This window comes from Dermacentor albipictus, chromosome 3, assembly GCF_038994185.2.
Source record: "Dermacentor albipictus isolate Rhodes 1998 colony chromosome 3, USDA_Dalb.pri_finalv2, whole genome shotgun sequence".
NCBI classification, from domain to species: Eukaryota; Metazoa; Arthropoda; class Arachnida; order Ixodida; family Ixodidae; genus Dermacentor; species Dermacentor albipictus.
Window position 1 is genome coordinate 102,957,676 of NC_091823.1, and position 24,570 is coordinate 102,982,245.

At 45.3% G+C, this 24,570-nt stretch overlaps 1 protein-coding gene across 1 annotated transcript; it reads right to left on the reverse strand.

The window, feature by feature from the left end:
- Nucleotides 1-558: 558 nt before the first annotated feature.
- On the reverse strand, nucleotides 559-24,526 carry LOC135913922 (zinc finger protein 84-like). The gene is made up of 3 exons (XM_065446617.2): nucleotides 24,359-24,526; nucleotides 13,432-17,098; nucleotides 559-709 (listed from the first exon to the last, which is right to left on the reverse strand). The coding sequence occupies exon 2, from the start codon at nucleotides 16,795-16,797 to the stop codon at nucleotides 15,427-15,429; it is 1,371 nt and encodes a 456-aa protein (XP_065302689.1). The 5' UTR covers nucleotides 16,798-17,098; nucleotides 24,359-24,526; the 3' UTR covers nucleotides 559-709; nucleotides 13,432-15,426.
- Between the last annotated feature and the right edge of the window lie 44 nt (nucleotides 24,527-24,570).

Here is a 24,570-nt window from a genome sequence, read left to right on the forward strand (position 1 = left end):
GTCCCTAAGATCTCAAAAATGTACTCAAGTCTATGTATAAGCATAATGAAAGGCGACCCAGTCATGGGCCTTCTTTGTTGGGCTTGGAAGGCTAGAACAAAAGCAAACCCATGCTTTGTCACTGGCCAATTATCAATTAAGGGAACACATTATGAGGTCAATCAAAGAATGCACCTGGGGAGGGTGGGAGCTTTACATTTCGAACCTGTTTCGTGTAGTGATACACATTATTAGGATTTCTTTTTATGAAATGGCTGAACGAAAACAACTAAACTTCAAGTACGCACCATATTATAGCCATTATCATTATGAGCTTAAAGCTTCCTTAAATTTCTGTATTAAGTCTGCCCCTTGCACTTGAATGAATTATACATACACTAGATATTAAAACACTTGCGTCCTGAAACACAAACAATCCTTTAAATTCTAAAAAAAATCTCATTTCGGGTATTTTAATTCTGCATAAAAAAGAAAGCCATTGTAATTCCTCTTCTCAAGGAAGCAAGCTTAGGATCTATCGTTGGCAACTAGCAACAGGTATGTGGTACTTACTGTAGCTGTCTATGCGATGTCTTCGAGAAAATGATACATCGTCCTGTCCTACACTCTCTAGAAAGCTAAATATTCCGTATCAATGTGGCTTTAGGGAGGACAAGTTGACTTCAATTGGAAGCAAGCGCTCGTCTATGTCATGTCTCCCTCCTTGTCCCTGTAAAAATACGCGCTGTTCTGTTTAAAATGGCTTATCAACTCGCCCAAACGTCTGTTTTAACAAGTTGACGATCAATGACAAATGGTATACACTCAGCCCATCAGATTCCTTGTATCTATATATTTCCAGACATAAAAGAAGCTTGTGACATAATATGGTGCTATGATATCTTGCGAGACTTAACAGAAGTGAGCATCTGTGACATGCTGAGCATAACAAAACTATGTGAGCCCATCTCACCCCGCTATTGGTTTTTTTCTTCATGTGCAAGGCAGAAACACCCAACTCACTACTACTTGAATTGCAAGCCTCACACGATGCCATGAAGTCCCTCTGCACAGCACCCAAAATCACAATAGTGCAATTCACTCTTTATCACTTACAATAAAAGAATGAATCATTTACTGCAGAGAAGTAGCTCAAACAAGTTACAATCAAGAATGTTACAAATCTGTCAATAAATCCACAGACTCTACACGCCCCCACATCTCAGTATTTAGGCGCACTGAGTACAAGGGCATAGATGGAATTCGTTCAACCACTTGGGCAGACCAACTGGCTCAATCACCTGCCTCATCTGTGACACAGAGCTGTATTCCTTCCATCCTCATGCTCTTCACCACGCACTGGAATCTTACCTCTGGTGGCACACACATTTATGTGCCTTACTTCCCCAATAAGTCTGATCCTTCCCTGCGACCTTACCCAGACGACGAATCACTTGTGCTTAGGGATCGCCTAAAGTTGACTAAGAAATGTGCCCCAAGTGCTCAACTCCTGTTGCAACGTCAGTGGTATATTCCGGGGGGGGGGGGGGAGGCACAAAGGACATGTCCCACCTTCCCCGAAATGTCTCTATGTGGCTGGCGAAGCCCCCCCCCCCTACTCCCTCAACCTCTGTATCCCCAGTCAAGTGTGTCACTTAGTAGCCTTATGCTAACATTCACTCCGATCCTGAACACTGCTGCCACACTGTAGTAGATGACATGTCAATACTCCGATTTATTTACACGGCCAACACGCAGACTGCCATTTACAATGTATGTTAAAAGCGTTGTTGCCACATCGTGGACAAATCGATCCTTGAATATCGTTTAATGACCAATGCTAAGCATTTGCCACCTCAACCGTGGCAATGCAAAGAGTACGACACCTCATTCCTTAAACTTCCAAGCATGTGCTAGGTGTGCATATATACAACTAGTATACCTAGAACTGAAATATAAGTATACATGTTCAGACATCTTCACTGACGCCACAACATCACAAGCAAGAGTATTGTTTTCAGCACTGGAACCTTCTTTTAACGCATGTCAGGCTGGTAATCTACAAACAAGCGTCTCTGCAAGCAAAGCACTAACAATTATTTTCGCCATAAAATATATTATAGGCACAAGCATTCATAAAGCTACATTATTACACGCAGACTGCCTCAGCAGTGAAAGTAATGAAAACATAAAAACCACAAAAACATGGTACTAAGCTAGTTACAAAGTATCTCTGCATGGCCTAATTGCATTTATGGTGCCTGCTCGCCGTGGCTTAGAATGAAATGAGCTAGAAGCACCGGTAGATTCCGAGTCCTAAAGGCCCAAGCTTCCCCTGAAAATGCTGGCATCTTAGCACTCCTAGTATGCAATGAGCTCCCCTCCCCCTTCTCTTCTGCATATTTTGATGAGGCCCTCCCTGTAGAGGTGGCCCAGGATCCATCTCTGGCTTGCGGATTAGGAAGCAGCATCCATCACTTATGGTATCTTCGACTGGTCGCCTGTATGCCCCGAAGCAGAGTCGGGTAGATCGGTCGTTTCCCGAGCTCAAAGGTAGGGGACGAGCGCGCAAGCCGAACGTGCGACTCGCTCTCGGAGGAGGAAATTGCTGATACTAAACCACGTGACTACTGCCAACGTCCGATGTTTCGCCTATCCAAAGCTCCCGGCGCTGCCGGAAAGACCGGCGGACGTGCCGGCGGGACGAACGTTCGTCGAGACGCCAGCATGCAGTGACCTAGGTTGCCAAGGTCACGGTGGGCCGTCGCCAACGGCAGCGACCCGGCGCTGCGATGACGTTTCAGTCTCGATGACTGCTCCGACGACAGGGCTCGGAGCGCCTCGGAGGGCTCCAAGATAGAGGAGAGCAATCGAGAAGAACCAGCCGAACGCAGGGCGCGCACCCTCTTTCAACCAGCCGAACACAACGCCGCTCGCGAGAGCTTTCCAGAGTGCTCAGAGACGACCAGCCGAAGATAGCATTATAGAGGCCCTGAAAGTGGAGCTCATGTTTCATTCATGGACCTAAAGCTTTTCTTGCATAAAATGTTCAGAAGTTATTGGCAAGGTATATGGAATATATAAAGGTCAATAATGAATTACACATCATCATCATCAGCCTGGTTACGCCCACTGCAGGGCAAAGGCCTCTCGCATATTTCTCCAACTACCTCGGTCATGTACTAATTGTGGCCATGCCGTGCCTGCAAACTTCTTAATCTCATCCGCCCACCTAACTTTCTGCCGCCCACTGCTACACTTCCCTTACCTTGGAATCCAGTCCGTAACCCTTAATTACCACCAGTTATCTTCCCTCCTCATTACATGTCCTGCCCATGCCCATTTCTTTTTCTTGATTTCAACTAAGATGTCATTAACTCGAGTTTGTTCCCTCACCCAATCTACTCTTTTCTTATCCCTTAACGTTACACCAATCATTCTTCTTTCCATAGCTCGTTGCGTCGTCCTCAATTTAAGTAGAACCCTTTTCGTAAGCCTCCAGGTTTCTGCCCCGTAAGTGAGTACTAGTAAGACACAGCTGTTATACAATTTTCTCTTGAGGGATAGTGGCAACTTGCTGTTCATGATCGGACAATGCCCGCCAAACGCACCCCAGCCTATTCTTAATCTTCTGATTATTTCTGTCTCATGATCCGGATCCGCGGTCACTACTTGTCCTAAGTAGATGTATTCCCTTACCACTTGCAGTGCCTCGCTACCTATCGTAAACTGCTGTTCTCTTCCGAGACTGTTAAACATTACTTTAGTTTTCTGCAGATTAATTTTTAAACCCACCCTTCTGCTTTACCTCTCCAGGTCAGTGAACATGCATTGCAATTGGTCCCCTGAGTTACTAAGCACGGCAATATCATCAGCGAATCGCAAGTTACTAAGGTATTCTCCATTAACTCTTATCCCCAATTCTTCCCTATCCAGGTCTCTGAATACCTCCTGTAAACACGCTGTGAATAGCATTAGAGAGATCTTACCTGCCTGCCTGACGCCTTTCTTGATTGGGATTTCATTGCTTTCTTTAGGACTACGGTGGCTGTGGAGGCGCTATAGATATATTTCAGTATTTTTACATACGGCTCGTCTACACCCTCATTGCGTAATGCTCCATGACTGCTGAGGTTTCAACTGAATCAAACACTTTCTCGTAATCAATGAACGCTATATATAATGGTTAGTTATATTCTGCACATTTCTCTAGCACCTGATTGATAGTGTGAATATGGTCTATTGTTGAGCAGCCTTTACGAAATCCTGCCTGGTCCTTTGGTTGACAGAAGTCTAAGGTGTTCCTGATTCTATTTGCGATTACCTTAGTAAATACTTTGTAGGCAACGGACAGTAAGCTGATAGGTCTATAATTTTTAATGTATTTCAAGTTAATTACACATAGTGGAGAATAACAGAAAGGTGGCCAAGTTCGTGCAGATTCATAGCGATGCCTTGGCAGCACGATGCAACACGGACTAAAGAATCCTATATATATATATATATATATATATATATATATATATATATATATATATATATATATATATATATATATGGTTACGGAAGGATCAAAGAAGCCAGCGAAGAAGAAGAAGGCCTTCGGCTTCGCCCGTCGTCCTTGTGAAAAAGAAAGATGCCACCTGACGTTCTTGCGTCGATTATCGCGATGGACTTAAACGAGATCACGCGAAAGGACGTCTACCCACTACCACGCATCGATGATGCCTTGGACTGCTTGCACGGAGCTAAGTACTTCTCGTCCATCGATATTCGATCCGGCTAATGGAAGATTTCAGTTAATGAAATGGACCGCGAGAAGACGGCCTTCATCACGCCGGATGGCTTATATCAGTTCAAAGTCATGCCCTTTGACCTATGCAATGCTCCTGCGAAATTTGAACGTATGATGGAGTCTCTTCTGCGAGGCTTCAAATGTACCACCTGTCTCTGCTACCTTGACGACGTTATCGTTTTTTTCTCCCACATTCGGCAGCCACCTTACCATTCTTGCGGTTTTCCGAAAAGCCGGCCTCCAACTGAACTCCACGAAGTGTCAATTCGGGCACCCTCAGATTACCGTGTTGGGACACCTCGTTGACGCATCCGGTGTCCAACCAGGTCCGGAAAAAGTTCGCGCCGTACGCAGTTTCCCTGTGCCACGTTCTGCTTCTGACGTGCGCTGCTTCGTTGGCCTGTGTTCTTACTTTCGCCATTTCGTCAAAAACTTCGCCGATGTTGCTCGGCCTTTGACAGATCTTCTAAAGAAGAACACGCCATTCTCGGGGGCCCTGAGCAGGTTCACGCGTTGCCGCTCTCAAGTCACCCGATCTCGCTTATTAGCCTCGCAGCATCTGCAAAAAGAGCGTTACGACCGGCGCCATCGCGATGTTCAGTTCGCCCAAGGTGATTAGGTGCTGCTTTGGTCACCATGTCGTCGGGTCGGCCTCTCCCAGAAGCTTATTCTCTCTCGCTACACAGGGCCTTATGAAGTCCTACGTCAAGGTAACGACGTCAATTATGAGATCCTGCCGTTACAGTTTCATCCATTCTCGAGTCCGCCGCCTGTTGACATCGTGCACATTTCGCGGCCGAAGCCATACTTCACTCGCAGTTCATCGCATACCATGCGCCGAGATGGCGCTTCACCACCCGGGGGTCCTGTTACGGAAGGATGAAAGAAGAGAGAGGAAGAAGATCGCGGGACGCTGGCTGCTGCGTGTTGTTATTTGTCAGCCATATTTTCTAATCCGAATCTGACTCATTTTGTATATATATTACAAATACAATCTTCTATACTCCCAACATCCCCGTAACACACACGCACCCACACACACACATTATATATTTATATATGTCCTGAAGCAACAATATACACAACAAGAAATAGAAATCACAAAAGCGTATTCTGACAGGAAATGGAATCCAAACTGCTCCTTTCCATTCAGCATCAGGTGGCTTCGTAGAATGAGCAGTCCACACACTGTCAGGATTGGGGGCTCAATCCCATCGTCCGTGGTCCTTTGCCAAGATTGGAGTACGGCATGAATTCGAAGGCAGCTGGCCCATGCCGTCGTCCAACTTATTTACGCTGAGATCGTTGATGAAGTGAAGAACTGTTTCTCATCGAGAACGAGGAAAAGGGGTTTATTTACAGAAATTAACTCAGTCTAACATGACTGCTTGAGAAAAAGAGTATCAGTCCAACATGACTGCATGAGAGAAGTGACTCAGTCTAACATGACTGCTCAAGAGAAGTGTCCTCAGCATTCGCACAACCACAGTTTTTATACACTCGATCCGCCGGTCATACGACGCGGCGACTGTTCGTTTACTCATCACCAACTCGCCGCTGCTCTGCAGATCAGTTTACAGACACAAAGGCACACACATTCCGAAGCCCAAACGACGGCGTTGGCGGGGTGCCGTTCCGGGAATTATCTGCGCCGATCGAGGGTCGCTCGTTGTTCCGTGCCACGCCGAAGCGTGAGAAGCACAAAAATACGTCGTTCCCGCGGCAGCTTGTCCATGCGTGTCAAATCAGCTCCGCGTTGGGGAACTCCGGAATCATTGTTCACGCACCGAACTAGTTCCGTCACAATGTCGAAGGGGGTGGAGGAAGGCGGCGGATTCCAGCGCAAAGGCCGCTTCTTTGAACGCCTCCCAGCTGCAGTGACGGAGAGGGAGAGGTGCGCGTCGTGTCGCCCTGTAGTAACTGTGTGGCAATCTTGTTTCACAGCTCGCCATTCGCAGCGCCTCCATGGCCCGGAAAGTCTCGACTGTCTAGCGCTGACAACCGCTAGGCAGGAAGAGAACGGCTGCTGGTCAGGGGGGGGGGGGGATTGATGTCTTGGCTCGCAGCGACCACTTGTGCATTGATGTCACCGCCCCAAAACATCCAACAAGGACAGGCAACTGCAAAATGAACCCCACAACACGGCTCTGCGCCGAGATGACGTGCATTGGCTCTCACTTTAGACTCGCTAGGCTTCAAAGAAAACAACAACATAAGTGCAGAAACAAAAAAAATGCTACATTTCACTATGCCAATTTCTGAAGCAAATTCCTGCTGACAAATTCAGCAATTATTGGAGGGAATTCTGCTGAATGAGAGGGGATTTTCTTCGCCTAAAGAAAAGCTAACACTAGTAACCCTAAAATTTAGGCGGGACCCTCAAACGCAGAATTCAAATTAGCCCGCTCAAACCATCCGCATTGCTATGCAACTTTCCCTTCTTATATCTAACGGAGAAGTTGTACTCTTGGAGAGTGAGGCTCCATCGGAGCAAGCGGCCGTTTTTGTGTGACATTTGATTGAGCCACGTCAGAGGACTGTGGTCGGTCTCGAAGATGAACTTCGCTCCGTACAAGTAACACGACAACTTCTGGGCGGCCCAAACCAAACAAGCGCATTCCTTCTCTGAAGCGCTGTAGGCTTCCTCTCTTACATTTAGTTTACGGCTGGCGTAGAGGATAGGATGCTCCTCGTTATTGTCGCCGACCTGACTAAGTACCACGCCCATACCTCTGTCGCTTGCGTCGCATTGAACTATGAATTCCTTTGTGTAGTCTGGCGCGCGAAGCACAGGGCGAGAAACCAATAGCGTTTTCAAACTTTGGAAAGCGTTCTCTTTGTCCTTATCCCAGTGTACGTTACTCGGTGCTCCCTTTCGGAGGGCGTCTGTTAATGGACTTGCCAATTGCGAGTAATTCGGAATGTACCGTTGATAGTACCCCACAAGTCCCAAAAATGAACGAAGGTCCGTTTTCGGGCGCGGCTGAGAAAATTCTCCAATCGTAGCTATTTTCAGCTCAGCCGGCCGTCTCATGTCCTGACCGACAACATGGCCCAGATAAGTAACCTGCGAACAACCAAACCTACACTTTTCCGCTTTCATCGTTAAGTCGACTTTAAACGTACGAAGCCTCGCATTCTTGTCGTAATAGAATTTGGCGTTCCTTTGAGCTATTTCCATGTTCTTTCCGACTAGTTCTCGGGTTGCGCTTAGCCGTTCCAGTAAATTTAGCACGTATTCAACCACTGTTGGACTCTCCCCTCTTTCCTCACACATCTCTCTTAACATTCTCAGTGGAGACCGGAGTGTCCTCCCATACACTAGTTCTGCTGGTGAGAACCCTGTCGCCTCATGTGGAACTGTTCGCAAAGCAAACAAAGTTGCCGGCAGACAGTTCTCCCAGTCCTCCTTGTGCTCGTAACAGAGCGCACGCAAAACTCGCTTAAGCACCGAATGCCACCTCTCTACACTGTTTGACTGAGGGTGATAGACAGAACTGTGTATTAACTTTACCCCGCACTTTTGCAAGAATGTGGAAGTCAGTGCGCTCGTGAATACTGACCCTTGATCTGCCTGAATTTCGGCTGGAAACCCAACTCGTGCAAACACTGTCAAAAGCGCGTCTACTACTTCGGTGGAGCTGAGCTCTTTCAAAGGGATTGCTTCTGGAAACTTGGTAGCCGGACACAGCATGGTAAACAAGTACCTGTAGCCTGATTTTGTTTTTGGAAGAGGCCCTACCGTGTCTATTACAAGCCGTCTGAAAGGCTCTGTTATTAAGGGCACTACCTTCAGTGGAGCTTTCCAAGTCTCTCCTGGTTTACCAGAACGCTGGCAGGCGTCGCATGATCTTACAAAGTTTTCTACATCTTTGAAACAGCCAGGCCAGTAGTATTCCATAAGCAATCTTTCCTTTGATTTGTTTATGCCTAGGTGGCCGGACCACCCATTTCCATGACAAAGACTCAAAAGGTCCTCCCGATACTTAGTAGGTATGACTAACTGATCTAAAATCCTACCCTTTCGATCTCTGTAATGCCGATACAACAATCCTCCTCTCTCATGTATCGTTACGTTGCGCCTAGCAATGCCTTCTTTAGCTGTGTCACGTAATTTAGCTAAGCTCTCATCACTCTTTTGCTCAGCTGCCAGTGACTCTCTATCCACGCGTAAGAGTTGATCAAAGTTCTTTGAGGCCAGTGATAATAACGACCCTGTCTCGCTTGAGAGCGCGTCTGCTTGCTCTTCCTGCAGGCTAGAACTCTGACACTCTAGTGCTACGCTCTCATTGAGCTGGTCAGCTGGCAGGCTCTCCTCAACTGTTCTTTTGTCCCTCGGGCCTAGCTCGGATTCGGGTATTGAAGTTATCCCCTTTTCTGCTTCCGCTGGAGGAGCTTGAGCATTTTCAGCCGAAAGCGCCGCGATCTTACGAGCTTGGCCTCGGGTCAATGCCTGTACTATGCCCTCTCCCAGTTTGAGCCCTCTGTCACGCAGTAACTGACTCGAACGATTCGAAAAGATGTAGGGATACTGCAGTGACAAAAATTTGGAAACTGCAGCCTCAGTCTCTAGCTCCCCGAATGGTCCACTGATTTTGACTTTGGCCATGGGCAGACACACGCTGTGTTCTTCTACAACCTGTTTTATCCGCGCTACTTCTCCGGTGAAGTCATCTACCATCACGTAAGACGGATGGACAATGTCCAGCGTGGCGGCACTGTCTCTCAGCACTCGGCATGGTTTTCCATTAACTTGCAGGTCGTGGAGATATGGACTTAAAAGTTCCATATTCTCATCTTTTTCCTCCACGTAGGAAAAAACTACGCTAGACTTCTCGCAGTTTACAGCTATATGTCCCAGTTTGTGACATTTGTAACAGCGAATTGGTCTAAAAGATACGAATTTTCTTTTCTGTTCTTTTTGTGCGGTTTCTCTGTTAAGTTTCTCCTCGCTCTTTTCTGCGGGCTTTTCCGCCATGTCTACAGGCTCGGATCGTCCAGTTTGCGCACCCTTTTGAACGGAAATGGTTTCCGCGGTCCATTTCGACCGTCCCAGTTTCCCTCCTCGGCGTTCAACTTTCTACGGGTTGCGTACCCTTCGGCTAATTCAGCCGCCCTTTCCACAGTGTTTACATTACCTCGGTCTTGCACCCACAGTTTCACAGCTTGGGGGATGGTTTTGTAAAACTGCTCTAGACACATGCATTCAATGATCATGTCTCTGCTGTCGTACGCTTCCGCGCTTTTAAGCCACTCGACTAGGTTGGCCTTTAAGCTATATGCAAACTCCGGATAGCCCTCGCTATATTTCTTGCCTGTGCTCCTAAACCTTTGCCGAAAAGCTTCGGCTGAAAGGCGGTATTTCTTCAGGAGACTAGCCTTAACTTTTGCATAATCATATGCATCCTGCACACTCAGTCTGGCGATTACTTCCGCCGCCTCACACGGCAACATAGACAGCAACCGCTGTGGCCATGTACTCGGACCGAAGTTCATCTTCTCGCAAGTCCTTTCAAAATTGCTTAGGAACAAGCCTATGTCGGTCCCGACCTCAAATGGCTTTAATAGCCTGTCCATGCGGTACGATTCTGCCTCACTTGATCGACCCAGAGCGCCTTCACTTCCTTGAGACAACTCCAAACGTCTGTTTTCAAGTTCAAGTTGCATTTTTCTTAACTCGCGATCTTTATCGCGTTCCTCTCTCTCTCTATCCCGTTCCTCTCTCTCTCTCGTTTTTCTCTGTCCCGTTCTTCTCTTTCTCTTTCCCGTTTCTCTCTCTTTTTGAGAAGTTCCAATCCCATTTCAATATCTTGCTCACTGGCCTGATTGGAAATTAGCTCCAATAATTCCGATTTGAGCATTTCCTTGCGTACATCTAGGCCCAGTTCCTCACCAACAATCAACAACTCGTCTCTCAGCAGTGTCCTTAACTCCATGACTGCTGCTTTACTGCCTTGATTCTGCTCTCTAAATCTAGCTAGGAAAACACAACCTAGCTAACACACAACAATCTAGCTTCCCTACTGTTCTAAACAGAACAACCACAAAATGAAGCCTAGAGAGTCAAAGCAAAAACCAAGCACTCACCGCAGATACAGCACCATGTCGCAAAGTCCATCTCACCGCTGTCAGCCAGTTGTCAGGATTGGGGGCTTAATCCCATCGTCCGTGGTCCTTTGCCAAGATTGGAGTACGGCATGAATTCGAAGGTAGCTGGCCCATGCCGTCGTCCAACTTATTTACGCTGAGATCGTTGATGAAGTGAAGAACTGTTTCTCATCGAGAACGAGGAAAAGGGGTTTATTTACAGAAATTAACTCAGTCTAACATGACTGCTTGAGAAAAAGAGTATCAGTCCAACATGACTGCATGAGAGAAGTGACTCAGTCTAACCTGACTGCTCAGGAGAAGTGTCCTCAGCATTCGCACAACCACAGTTTTTATACACTCGATCCGCCGGTCATACGACGCGGCGACTGTTCGTTTACTCATCACCAACTCGCCGCTGCTCTGCAGATCAGTTTACAGACACAAAGGCACACACATTCCGAAGCCCAAACGACGGCGTTGGCGGGGTGCGTTCCGGGAATTATCTGTGCCGATCGAGGGTCGCTCGTTGTTCCGTGCCACGCCGAAGCGTGAGAAGCACAAAAATACGTCGTTCCCGCGGCAGCTTGTCCATGCGTGTCAAATCAGCTCCGCGTTGGGGAACTCCGGAATCATTGTTCACGCACCGAACTAGTTCCGTCACAATGTCGAAGGGGCTGGAGGAAGGCGGCGGATTCCAGGGCAAAGGCCGCTTCTTTGAACGCCTCCCAGCTGCAGCGACGGAGAGGGAGAGGTGCGCGTCGTGTCACCCTGTCGTAACTGTGTGGCAATCTTGTTTCGCAGCTCGCCATTCTTAACAACACTGAAGGGCGGCCTTCAGGAAAGGAGAAAACCTCAATCTCCAGCTCGCTCAAAGGCTGCTGATGTACAACAGGGCGCCATACCCGAATGGACCAACCACAGAAGACCACATGCTGCCAAGGCTCAACCTTGTTATTCCCAAGAAGGATAAAAAGGAGGCTGTTACAAACTCCGAGCAGTGACCCTATTCCAAGGAACGCAGACTTCAAGAAGAGTGGTACGGTCATAGTACGCGTCTCTGAGAAAAGACCGAAATGCTGGCCTGATGACCTTGACGACACCAGTGGGTCGGCTATGGTAACAAGGACACATACACTGCCTCTATGACCAAATTAAGAAACGATAGACACAGGCTCCAAACCAAGTGGAAGAATGCCCTGCAGTCGCAGCAAGCTATGACCATGCACCCAGTGGCATGCCCACGGAGGAGACTGGAGGAACAGTGCAAATTGCAAAACGTCCCACTCTAACTATCCGCAAACGTCTGAAATATACAGAAGCTGCATACATTAAGAAAGCAGCAGTGTTGTGCAAGTTTATCAGTGCCCCTATAAGATGGCGTCCCTATAACATGGCACCACACCACCAGCACAATTGCGCTCCTGCTCAGCTCAAATGTCTGCGCTGCTCGGGTATCCGCGTGCCACACAAGACGCATTACAACCATGGAATCCGGCACCTGGCCGATCATGATTTCTGTACCTCTTCCTAAATAAAGCTTTTCATCCCAATAAAATATATGTAACAGTTTCGTATATATGTCAATTCCTCTATGTAGAAATGTATTGATGCAGGTGTCACGGTGTAATGCCCCTTCAATTTATTTCACTTTCCAACATGTAATCACCCTCACATCGAACATGGGGCACATATACCGTTTAGCTGTATGTAAGAAATGACTGCTTCAATTTCACTCCTTAGTCACATGACATTGCAGGTGCAGAAGTAAGGATGTAGAGCTTGTGGCAAGGTCTATGTATATAGGAATAGCTGTAGTGTGTGTAGCTGTAATAAGTACACTCCTTTCTATTGGGCAGACACTCCATAAGACATCAGGAGATCCTCAACAAGTTTGTCTCCAGTATTACATTTCAAACCATCCCCCGCATATTGAGGTTAGGTCACCGATAAAATTTACCTGAAAAAGAGCTGATCGACTATCTTTTCGAATTAAAACCCTTCGAGTTACTAATATGTTTGTATGCATAAAGTACTGTTATCTTGTTGACTAATAGAGCCAGCTTGAAGTGGCATATGAAGGTTCACATGTGAACTTACGATGGACCTTTCTACAGTTGCCATTCCACTTGAGGGATAGGCAGAACTGATGCAATCATTGCAAAAAATTTACATATTTCTTCAAGAAATTTGTGTTTCGGAGTGAGGTTAGCCGTTTGAATAGAGTGCTATTTGCTTAAAATTGAATAAAATGTCTCCAGTATTTTGCAAGTGACCTCAAGCAGCACATTTTGCTGTTTAGGTTGCCCTGGAGAAATGGAAGAAAACTAAGAGCAACTGTTAAGTCTGGGTGGTACTCAAAGTACGCTGCAGAATTGTGTGGGAGCAGTTACACATAGAGAGACTTTTTTGGCATGCTCAGCGGCATGCTGCGCTCTCGGCACTAAGGCTGATAGGCTAGCCGCCACCTCCATAAGGCCAAGCAGAGCTGTAGGGGCTGGCAGATTGGTTCAAAAAATGACGATTGCATCAAGACAATTTCAACTTATGCTAGCTGATCTTGACCATACCGGTCAGAAAGGCCTTGGGATTCAGCGGGCACTGCTCCCCAGTGTCATGAAAGCCTACCCCCATGGGCTCAGGTGGAGCACTGGAAGTCAGGAGCCGGAGCAGAAGGTGGCTGTCTTTCCAGAAGCTTTTGTGAAATATTCCTTGTACCAAGCAGCAGGGCTCCAGGAGGTGGACAGGGTCGGGTCAGCAAGGCCATACTAGCATCTCTCCCATCAACCAGAGATAATGCATACCAGCACCAGGGAATTGCACCGCCCTAGTTTACACCTGAAATTTATGCATGTCCTCTATGCACTGCAAGACACTTTTTTAAAGATCTACCTAGATTACCTTGTCCCTTTTTTAATATTACACATGATCCAGAGTAGGCTGCATGCAGACTGCTGCAGTTATGGCACTTTGTGAATGCATTTGCACAGTTGTCCAATTTATATTGATGTTATCAGCACTTTGCACATTGAGTTTCCCATGACAGGAATGTGAGCTATGCCCAAATCGCTTGCTTTTGAAACATCTACTTGAGTTCAGAATGAATGACCTGACTGGACAGCTGAGGAAAGCTAAGCTGACTCTCTCATGCAAACACATTCGGTTAAGGTGAGGACTAGATCATTGTGCTTATCTCCGTTGCTTGCCTTTTTTTATTGTTATGCACACAACCGCAGCGACCACTTGGTCAAGCAGTGCATCTAGAATGACTGTCTTTCTCATCTAACAAAACTCTTTTGGGTAAGTTATAGAAAACGAAAACAAGAGTGTGAGGACCATACTAAGAATGCACGTGCCATTATCCATGTCATATCTTCCCTTCCAAATAACAGAAAATAAGTCATTGATTTTCTATGTTATCTGGGGGAAGAAACGACACTGAAAAGGTTAAGGATGCACAAAAATTAAAGGGCCTTCAATCCATGAGAACAATGTTTTATTATAAAGCAACTTTCAAGGTTCTCAGAGGTCTGCATGGATCTTTACGAGCAAAAAAAATTCATACCAGTGCATTTAGCATCACTGAAACCACTTGATCTATAGTAGGAATCAAAAAGTACATAATAATTGCATAATTTCAATTCCTGAGATAAGATTGTTTTAACTGCATTACATAGCAATAGCAAATAGCCACTCAAATTCTCTTGAACTGTTCAGCACAATAAATGCGAATGAATTGAAACATTACATGATATTATTGCAAGTATTGAAATATCAATAATTAGCAAAACCCAATCCCAAGTTTTATTTAGTACACTGAAACGAACTCACATAAATCATTTAGTAAAGAGCATTTAAATGCTTGAATGTAGAAAGAAGTGTTTGTCTGCAAGACAAAGCTTAAACATCATAATAATGAAAAGAAGACACAATGATTCATGCTAGTATAGAACTACAGGCGTACACATACGCTGAGATTTCATGAAAAAACTAATGCAAACATGAAAACCAAGAAGGAACAATGAGGAGTGCACACAGCTCAGCACTGCTGCACCGCACATATCAGGTGCACATGTGGTGGCAAGGTGCCTATTGAGGTGGTTATTGTGTCCGGCAGTTTGACAGTATAAGTGGCACTGAAACGACCTCTCGTTTATGTAGGTTGTACAAGTGTCGGTTCAGTGCGAACTTCTCCAAGTAACCCTGAGGACATGAAGAGCCCTGACATGGCGTCGCCCTGAGTGGATACACAAGTGACCCTTCACCACAGACTTTGTGTGGACGAGCAGGTGTCGGTCCAGTGCAGACTTCCACGACAAGTTTTCAGGACATGAAGGGCCCTGAATCAGCTTCTCACATTAGTGGAAGTGAAGTTCAGTGCGAACTTCCATGAGTACCTCCAAGTAAATGAAGAGCACTGACATGGCCTCTTGCTGAGTGGATGCACTCGTGATCCTTGACTAAGGACTTTTCAGGATTGCTGAGGGCATGCAGGGCACTGAAATGGCCGCCCGCCTGTATGGATGCGTGGCTGTTGGTTTAATGCAGACTTCCAAAAGAAGTTCTCAGGACATGGACGGCTCTGATACAGCCACTGACATTAGTGGAAGTGCAGGTGAATCTTCCATATCGACTTTTGTGAGGAACTTTGCAGGCATAAAGGGCACTGAAATGGCTTCTCCTGTGTGGGTGTGCAGGTGTCGGTTCAGAACATTCTTATACGAGAACCTCTCAGGGCATGAAGGGCATTTAAATAGCTTCTCGCCTGTGTGGGTGCATAGGTGTTGTTTCAGAGTACTTTTTTGTGAGAATCTCTGAGGGCACGAAGGGCATTGAAATGGCTTCTCGCCTGTGTGGGTGCTCAGGTGCCGGTTCAGATGACTCTTCTGTGAAAATCTCTGAGGGCATAAAGGGCACTTAAATGGCTTCTCTCCTGTGTGGGTGCGCAGATGTCGGTTCAGAACATTCTTATACGAGAACCTCTGAGGGCATGAAGGGCATTGAAATGGCTTCTCGCCTGTGTGGGTCCGTAGGTGTTGGTTCAGAGTACTCTTATGTGAGAAGCTCTGAGGGCACGAAGTGCATTGAAAGGGCTTCTCGCCTGTGTGGGTGCACATGTGCTGGTTCAGCTCACTCTTCTGTGATAGTCTCCGAGAGCACAAAGGGCACTGAAATGGCTTTTCGCCTGTGTGGGTACGCAGGTGTCGGTTCAGATCACTCTTCTGTGAGAAGCTCCGAGGGCATGAAGGGCATTGAAATGGCTTCTCGCCTGTGTGGGTGCACAGGTGGTGGTTCAGAGTACTCTTTTGTGAGAAGCTCTGAGGGCATGAAGGGCACTGAAATGGCTTCTCGCCTGTGTGGGTGCGCAGATGCGAGTTCAGATTACACTTTAGTGAGAAACTTTGAGGGCACACAGGGCATTGAAATGGCCTCTCGCCTGAATGGGTGCGCAGGTGCGAGTTCAGATTACTCTGTATTGAGAAGCTTTGAGGGCACACAGGACATTGAAATGGCCTCTCGCCTGTGTGGGTATGCAGGTGCTGGTTCAGAGTATCCTTTCGTGAGAAGCTTATAGGACACAAAGGACACTGAAATGGCCTCTCGCCTGTGTGGGTGCGCAGGTGCTGGTTCAGATGAATCTTTTGTGAGAAGCTTTGAAGGCACGAAGGGCACTGAAATGGCCTCTCGCCTGTGTGGGTGTGCAGGTGCTGGTTCAAAGCACTCTTTCGCGAGAAACTTTGAGGACATGAAGGACACTGAAATGGTCTCTCGCCTGTGTGGGTGCGCAGGTGTTGGTTCAGAGTACTTTTTTGTGAGAATCTGTGAGGGCACGAAGGGCACTGGAAAGGCTTCTCTCCTGTGTGGATGCGCAGGTGATCTTTGAGAGCACTCGTTCGTGAGAAGTACTGAGGGCATAAATGGCAATGGTATGGCATTTCGCTTTTGTGGATACACAAGTGTTGCTTTAGGTTAACATTTTGTGAAAAGCTCTGAGGGCATGAAGGACACTGAAATGCCCTTTTGGCTATGTAAGTGTACAACTGTTGCTTCAGCTTGAACGTTCGTGAGAAGCTTCGAGGGCAAAAATGGAATTCAAATGCACTCTGGCCTGCACGGATCGTGGTGAGCACTTCAGATCACAATTTATCCATCTCAGACACAGGATTTACAGCGGTGGCGGTATCCTTCATGTAACTGCACCATCTGCATTTGCTGGACAGCTGGAATGCTTCAATGCTGCACAAAGAAAACAAGACAGGTTACCCAAGTAATGCTTTTCACTTAAAAATAAGATGTAATTATATAACGCCGAAGAAATGAAATTACATAGATGGTAATGGTAAAGACCAGCCTTTTCTTCATTCAATGTCTTGGAGATGACTTCAGAACAAATCAGAGCACAGCAGGTCAACCATTTTGATTTGGAAAATATATATTTTTATGATTGCTCAAGGCCAAGTTTATGAAATTTACACAAATTTTCACTTAAAACATTTTTTAACTGTAAGATATAGTGAGAAGACTAGCAGCTTGGTATTAGTGCAAGCTGCCATTTTATAGTCAAGTGCAACAGTCCAAACATTCAGTAATACCATCATGGGCCTGAAGACCAAATAAAGAACAGCAGCAGTTCATCTCGACCTAGGTTTCATGGTATTGTCTGTTGTGGTAGATAGTTACATTTCTGAAATTTTATTTATAGATGCTGCGGCCTCAATTGAGTCCAAGGAGGAATGAACATACAGAAAATGTAATCAAGGCACAAAAAACACAAACATTGGAAAACAATATTATAGCCAAACTATACAAACCACAAATATGACAACATATCTACTTTCAATGCTCTTAGGCTATTCATCCATTCGTTGTCTTAGAAAAAAATTACCATCTATAAGCATTATTCACAGTGCATAGGTCCTGTATCATTATACTGTGGTACTGACGAATGCTGGCACGAGGACACAGGTAAAATTATTTCATCATGCTGGACTCTGTTGTACACTAAATGCAAGAGTTGTAGTCTGTCTAGCATGTCTTCCCTGTAGCTATTCAAGATGGAGAGTATTCAGCATCCGCGACACACTATCAGTTTTTCTGCAGAAATCGCAGATTGACCTAACTGCTATTTGCTGTAATAATTTTAATTTAACAATAGCTTATTGGCATATGGTTCCCGCAAAGCTTATGCATATTCATAGCTAGGTCTGACAGCATAGCGAACGCCCCTATATATTTACCTGTATAGAGCTCCTTTGAAATTGCGACAAAGGTCCATGAACTTCCGAGAGCACTCATGCAAAAGTTTTCAATATGCTCGTCCCACCTCATGTGTTGTCAGAATTACCTCGAGGTACTAATAGGTAGAAACATTGTTAGGTGTTGTTGCCAATAAAATAGGGAAAGTGTAAAGGTGTCTCCTTGCTGCTTATCTTCATAACAAAGCACTAATTAATGTTTAAGCTCATTTTCTACCCTTCATACCAGTGGCAAATCTTATCAAGGTTATTTATTGCTGAGCTTAGTTTCATCAGCTTGCAATTTAACTACTGTGTACACTACATCCAACCATATTTGCTATGTCAGTGACTATTAGGAACAGAAAAGGTCCAAACAATGACCCCTATCCTATGCTACACCTGACGTGAAAGGAAATGCCTCAATTACGATTGCCTACTTTGACGTACTGAGCAGGGTTCTCAATATACTCTGCTAAAATGCACAGATTTGGTGTCTATTTGACTGTGTAAAGCTTACACGTAGCTTTACGTTCAGGAGAATTAAAGGTGTTGGCAAAATCTAAAAATATACTGCCTCCATTTGCTCCGTTATAAACTGCTAAGTCGTGATAAGAGGCAATAAGCTGAGTGACAGTAAAAGCCTTCCATAAAACCCTGTTGGACTCCAAAGAGCATGCTGTCTTGATCTAGGTATTGTTTAGGGTGCCAACAGATCACATGCTCTAACCTATTGCTGCAAAGTTGGGTCAGGGAGACAGGACGATGATTTTGCACGTTTAGGGGATTCACCCGCAGTGTTGGAAGCATGTGTGTGGGTAAAATGAGTGGACACACAATATGCCGTATGGCCCCAACAATAGTATATACTTTGCGAATACTTGACCGGCCGTTTCTCGGAGGATATGTTCTTGTTCAAGACCAAAAGTCAAGCCAATAAATGTTCCACAGTGACCTGCAGCAGCATTCATTCGATGATACGGCCCACATCTCTCCCAATGGCACCGATTGTTCTTACGATGAGTAACTTATTGCTTGCAAAACCCAGCCGTTCCCTACAACTTTGAATTGAAACCATGAAGCAGTCCTTTAGGGCACCAGTTGGAGTGCTAGAGTATACTCGAGGCAGTGGAGCACAGTTTATGCTGCGTTGACTAGAAAACATAAAGTACCTTGTACAGTGATGGAACAGCCATTTGACCTTCTGGCACAGATCCAAGCACCAGCAAGAAGCTGATTTTGCACAGCAGCTAGCACTTCTGGCACAGTGTTGAACCTACCTCAGAATCTCTTTCTTTCATTTAGATTATTCAAGGCAAATTCGGCACAAAACCATAGTGTAATTTTAACTGAAATAGGCAATTAAGATAGCTGATGCCAGTTATGTGCATAAATAAGACACTCGGGATAAAAAGAACCCAGCTTTTAAAATAATGGTCAGCCCTTTGCATACATCATGGTATAAGGCTGTTTATTGATGGTATTGCTCATCGCTTTTTAATAATTGGAAAGTTTCATCATCAGTAGGTACTGACAATATCAAATGTAAATTACTAAAGAATACTGTCTCTGAGAAGGTTTTTATTCCATATTTTCCATCAATCTTTAATGACTGGTCAGATTCCATAAGATTGGAAACCGCCAGTCATACCAATCTTCAAAGACGTCAACAAAAACATGGCTGAAAACTACCAACCGATATTGTTGACGTGTATATGCTGTAGAATGATGGAACATTATGTCACGGTGCCACAGGAGGGACAAAGACGACGATCACCAATAAGACGAAAGAGATGACGCAGTGGGGCTAACCTAATGTTCGGCCATACTGGTTTTTACCAGCCATATCTTCTGCAGAACCACAGTCCCATTTAACCTTATATCTCTGCCCATTTCATTTTTGGTGGAGGTGCTGGGTATTGCAAAAGACGGAACTCCGCAGTAGGCTTGTCCTCGGCCGCCCTACCATGCTAACAGACAACCAGGCCTGTCGCATCACTGTCGGGTCCCATCGGTTGTGTGCAGCGACGCATTTGTATATGCCAAGCCATTCTTCGATGTTGACTTTGTCGGTTCCGTTACCAGAGAAGGTGCATGGGGTCGCGCGGATGGGTCAAGACAAGTGATGGTTATGGTGTCGCGGATGCTGGTGGCCCAGGTGCGCTGGGTGCTGACGCCAAGCACGACAAAAGTTCTGGGAATTTGAGAGCATGGTAATTTTGACAGAAGAGGACAGTTTAGAAAAGCTCAATGCTTTTATCAGTCCTTGAAATGTTTTAAAGCAAAGTTGGATTTGACGGTGGTCGCTATGAGGTAGCCTTCTCATGGAAAGAACATTGCCAGTTTTGCTGCGGAATATGACTCAACCATTAAAATTTATACGAGAACATGCCTTGCTGAATGTAGACCGGAAAGAAGTGGTGCACCATGTCTAGTACTCATTATATTCCACATCACGCTGTCGTACGTAGTCAGTCATCAACTACAAAAATATAGATCTTCGAAGAGTCAGCATATGGACCTCATTTGTGTGACTAAACAAATGCTTAGAAAAAGGACCTAATCTTCCGACTGACTTTGTTACTACTCGCATACGTTTTAGGATTAATCAAACTGCTTTGACTGCTGATATTTAAACAAAAAGATCTTGAGCATTACAAGAGACCACTGCAAATTTCAATGATGAAGGTGCTCCTCAACCACCATAATAGACCTTACACAGAAAGCGGTACACTTATACAGCATAAAGACTTCCTCAATTATAAGACACAAAGTGCTTAACCATGACTTTGCAGAAACCTGCCAAAGTACAACAGTATACTGAGAGACGTGCAGTGTATAGTTGCCCCAAGAATGGCTCATAACTACTACGGAATATTGGTCAGCAAGTACGCAGCTTTACAAGTGTTCGTATTAGGACTGTAAAAAAAAAAGCACATCAGAGCGTAATTTCATGCACGACTGCATCCCTTAACTCCTTCCTCCATCGCCATCAGGAAGATATGCACACTGATGTTTTATAAAGTATTGCTGTGCGACACGAAAATGCTGATTGCACGAGTTTATTTCCCCCTTTTCAAGCATGCGTCCATGGTTTAATGGGTAGAGCATCGAGCTTCTGTTGCTGGGCGCCACAGTTTTAAACTAACCGACGAACGTTTTCGTTTATTTGGGCCTGTGAGCTAAGCTGACCATAAATGGCCAGAAACTGAGAAACCACAAAGTGGGAGGAAGAGGCAAAGAAAGCTATCACTTTAAAAGCCTTGCTACAGATGAATATCAAGAAAGAAGAAAAAAGATACTGAACTCTAAGAAAACTAAGAACAGAGACAGTGTCCGCCATGAACTCTCTCATAGTACTACGGTTGATTTACTTGAAAATTTGTTCTCGCAACGGCCATGATCATATTTTGTACTCTCTCCCCTTCAGGAATGACAGAATATCTTATTGAATTAAAGAATTACCATACTTAAAAACAGCAAGTCTGATGAACTAATTGCACAAAAGGTGTCATGGATGCTACTCAAGCTACAAAAAGCCTGCCTAAAAGTGTACCTGAAATCAGTGTAGAGAACATGCAGATGGAATGAGCCACTGCTTTCTACTAAAACAAGGCTTTAGCTTCTTCGTCCAGCTTTTCCAAAACTTATATTTTGGCTGCCCCATTATAGGCATTAAGCTAACATTGAATCAAAAGGATATCAACACCATACAGTCACTATGAGGACAAGCAGAGATCTACAATCATTGTCATTACATGCCGATGAAAAGAACTTCATTTAGTAGCACTTCCACAACTGGAAAAGCTACATGCTTGTGTGTGAAGGTACAGACGCCAGCTCTATCCAATAGACAGATGTTGAGCGGGCGTTGGACTGCCATGGCAGCTGCTGGCACCATCCTGCTCTCCAAGATAAGCATTCTCCACTGATGGATGACCAGAGTGGCTGAGAGGAAAAATCCTGGACTGCCAATCTGTTGACTGTGAGTTAATGTCCTTCCAGCAGAATGAGAACATTTCGTTCTTTGTAGCTTCCTTGCAAAGGATTTAGGGATAATAGTGATGGGCAGGCAGAGGCATCACTAGCGATCAAAACAAGCAGGGGAGTTATATCTCCTTGCATGTTAACATTTTGTACAGGGCAGCCTGCTTAAGATGAATTTTCACATACTTCACTAGAGAAATAAACTCCACTACAAGCTGCAGAACAGCTGGCACCGTAGTTGCAGCAATGAAAGCATGAAATCAGATAATAATTTTTAGTACTTCCTTCAAAACTTAAATAGCTCATGAATAAGTGTCGCAACAGGTGCTATTGGATGACAATACAGCTAAACTTCGATAAAGAGAGGTCGGTAAGATCGGCACTTTAGTTCGTTACATACAAAATTTTGCTAAATTGAAATTCAACCTTTTCGCAAAGTACTGTCGCCAACCGATTCTTTTTTACTAGGAAGGGGCGTAATGATTCAACTTGACTCCGTTTCCCGTTGTCCCTAGCCTACACCAGCGTGCCATCAACTTGCCTAATACAGCTGTTTTTTCCCGTTACATTATATTTGCAGTAAAATCGTCTGATAAGTTACACATTATTTCTCTGGGAATTTGTCGTTTTCTTCAGCATGTTGAGGGCAGCTTCTCTGAACAGATGGATGGATGTTATGAGCGTCCCCTTTGGAACGGGGCGGTGGGTTGCGCCACCAAGCTCTTGCTATTATACTGCCTAATGTCTTACCTAGGTTAAATAATAATAAAAAACATTATGAACTCCCACACTCAAATTTTCTGATCCCCTATTGCCAACTGTGCTTTTGTACGCCTCCATTTTTTTCGTTTCCCTACTTTTCTTCCACCAATCATCCTATCGCCTCTTACTAATGCCAATTGTGGACATGTTTACTTTTACACTGCTCCCTCTGAACCCAAGGGCTTCAAGGAGGCCAGTGGTTCCTAAATCGACCGCTGGGTAGACATCTTTACATTCTAATAATGTGACGTCTTCACATTCTAACATGCTCTATAGTTTCCCTAGCTTTACCGCAGCAAGCACATGCTTCTTCTTCCTTCTTATATCTCGCTTTATAGGTGCATGTTCTAAGGCATCATGATCTCGCTTCGAAAAGTAATGAGCTTCCCTTTGAGTTACCATAAATTGTTTCTTTCCTGATTTCGTTTTTCTCCTCTTAAGAAGTTACTTATGGCAGGTTTCTTTTCCAGTGTGCCGCCACCCATGAGAATATTTCAGCCTATCTGACTTTCCGCTTGACGTTCTTTGTTGCTGTGTTGCCCACCCTAGAGGCCGCATACTTGCTGGTAAGCTTCCTAGTTCTTTTCCACCAGTGTGAATCAGTGTTTTTCCTGTACAGATACCTGAACACTCTCCCAGCCCATTTACTTTCTTCCACATTCCTCAGTCGTTCTTCATAATCAATTTTAGTGTGAGCTTCCCTCACTTCAAAACTAGTCCAGCCCATATCACCCTGCACAGCATCATCTGTAGTCTTCCCGTGAGCGCCCAATGCGAGGCGACCCACTGACCTTTGGTTCCCATCGAGTCCTGATTGTACCCCCGATTTAAAGCTAACAACCGCATTCCAAAAGTAAGTCCTGGAGCCATTACACCTTTCGACATACCTCGGAGGACCTCGTACCTATTGTATCCCCATATAGCACTCTGTGCTTCATTATGGCTGCGTTTCTCTTCCCCTTCGTGGTTATTGATTTTTCCTGTGTTTCCATATATCTATTGCCTTCGTTCATCCATATACCAAGGTATTTATATTCTGTTAACCGAGGTATTTCCAGGCCCTGTATCTCCACTGTCTGTTCAGTTTTCGCCAGTTTTTGTCTTTCAGTTTTGAATATCATTACTCCTGATTTTCTACCACTAAATTTCAAACCTAAATTGCTGCCTTCCTGTCCCGATATTAGCCAGACGTTGCAAATCCCTTTGATTGTTAGCTAGCAACACAATGTCGTACGCATAAAATAAACCCGGGAGCTGCTGCTCTACTACTGTACCCGCCTGTTTATATGAAAGATTAAACCCGATATTACTTCCTTCTAGCGCCCTCTCTATCCTCACCATTAACTTCAGTCATGGAGAGCGACCTCTGTGTGTTATCCCGAAATGAGCGGCGAAGTCCTTTATACCACGCCGATCGAGATAGCTTGCACGGTGCTAACTGGCCTGGCTCACAGGCGAGAGGGTGTTTAATTTAGTCAAGGCGTTTAGTACTACCGCCTCTACCGGTACTCACGCTTGTCATGTTGCACACGAGGTAGGGAACACTGGTCTTGGAAATGGCAGAAACAACCAGCAGCACAAACCAAATCCGGTATCCAAAAACATCGAATTACACACCATAACACCTAGAGAGAAATCTGTATGGGGCGCCGTGTCTGCGAGGCTTGTGTTGGCTGGTGTTGTGAGAGGCTTCGTCTAAAACGTGGATATGGCTACAGAAATCGT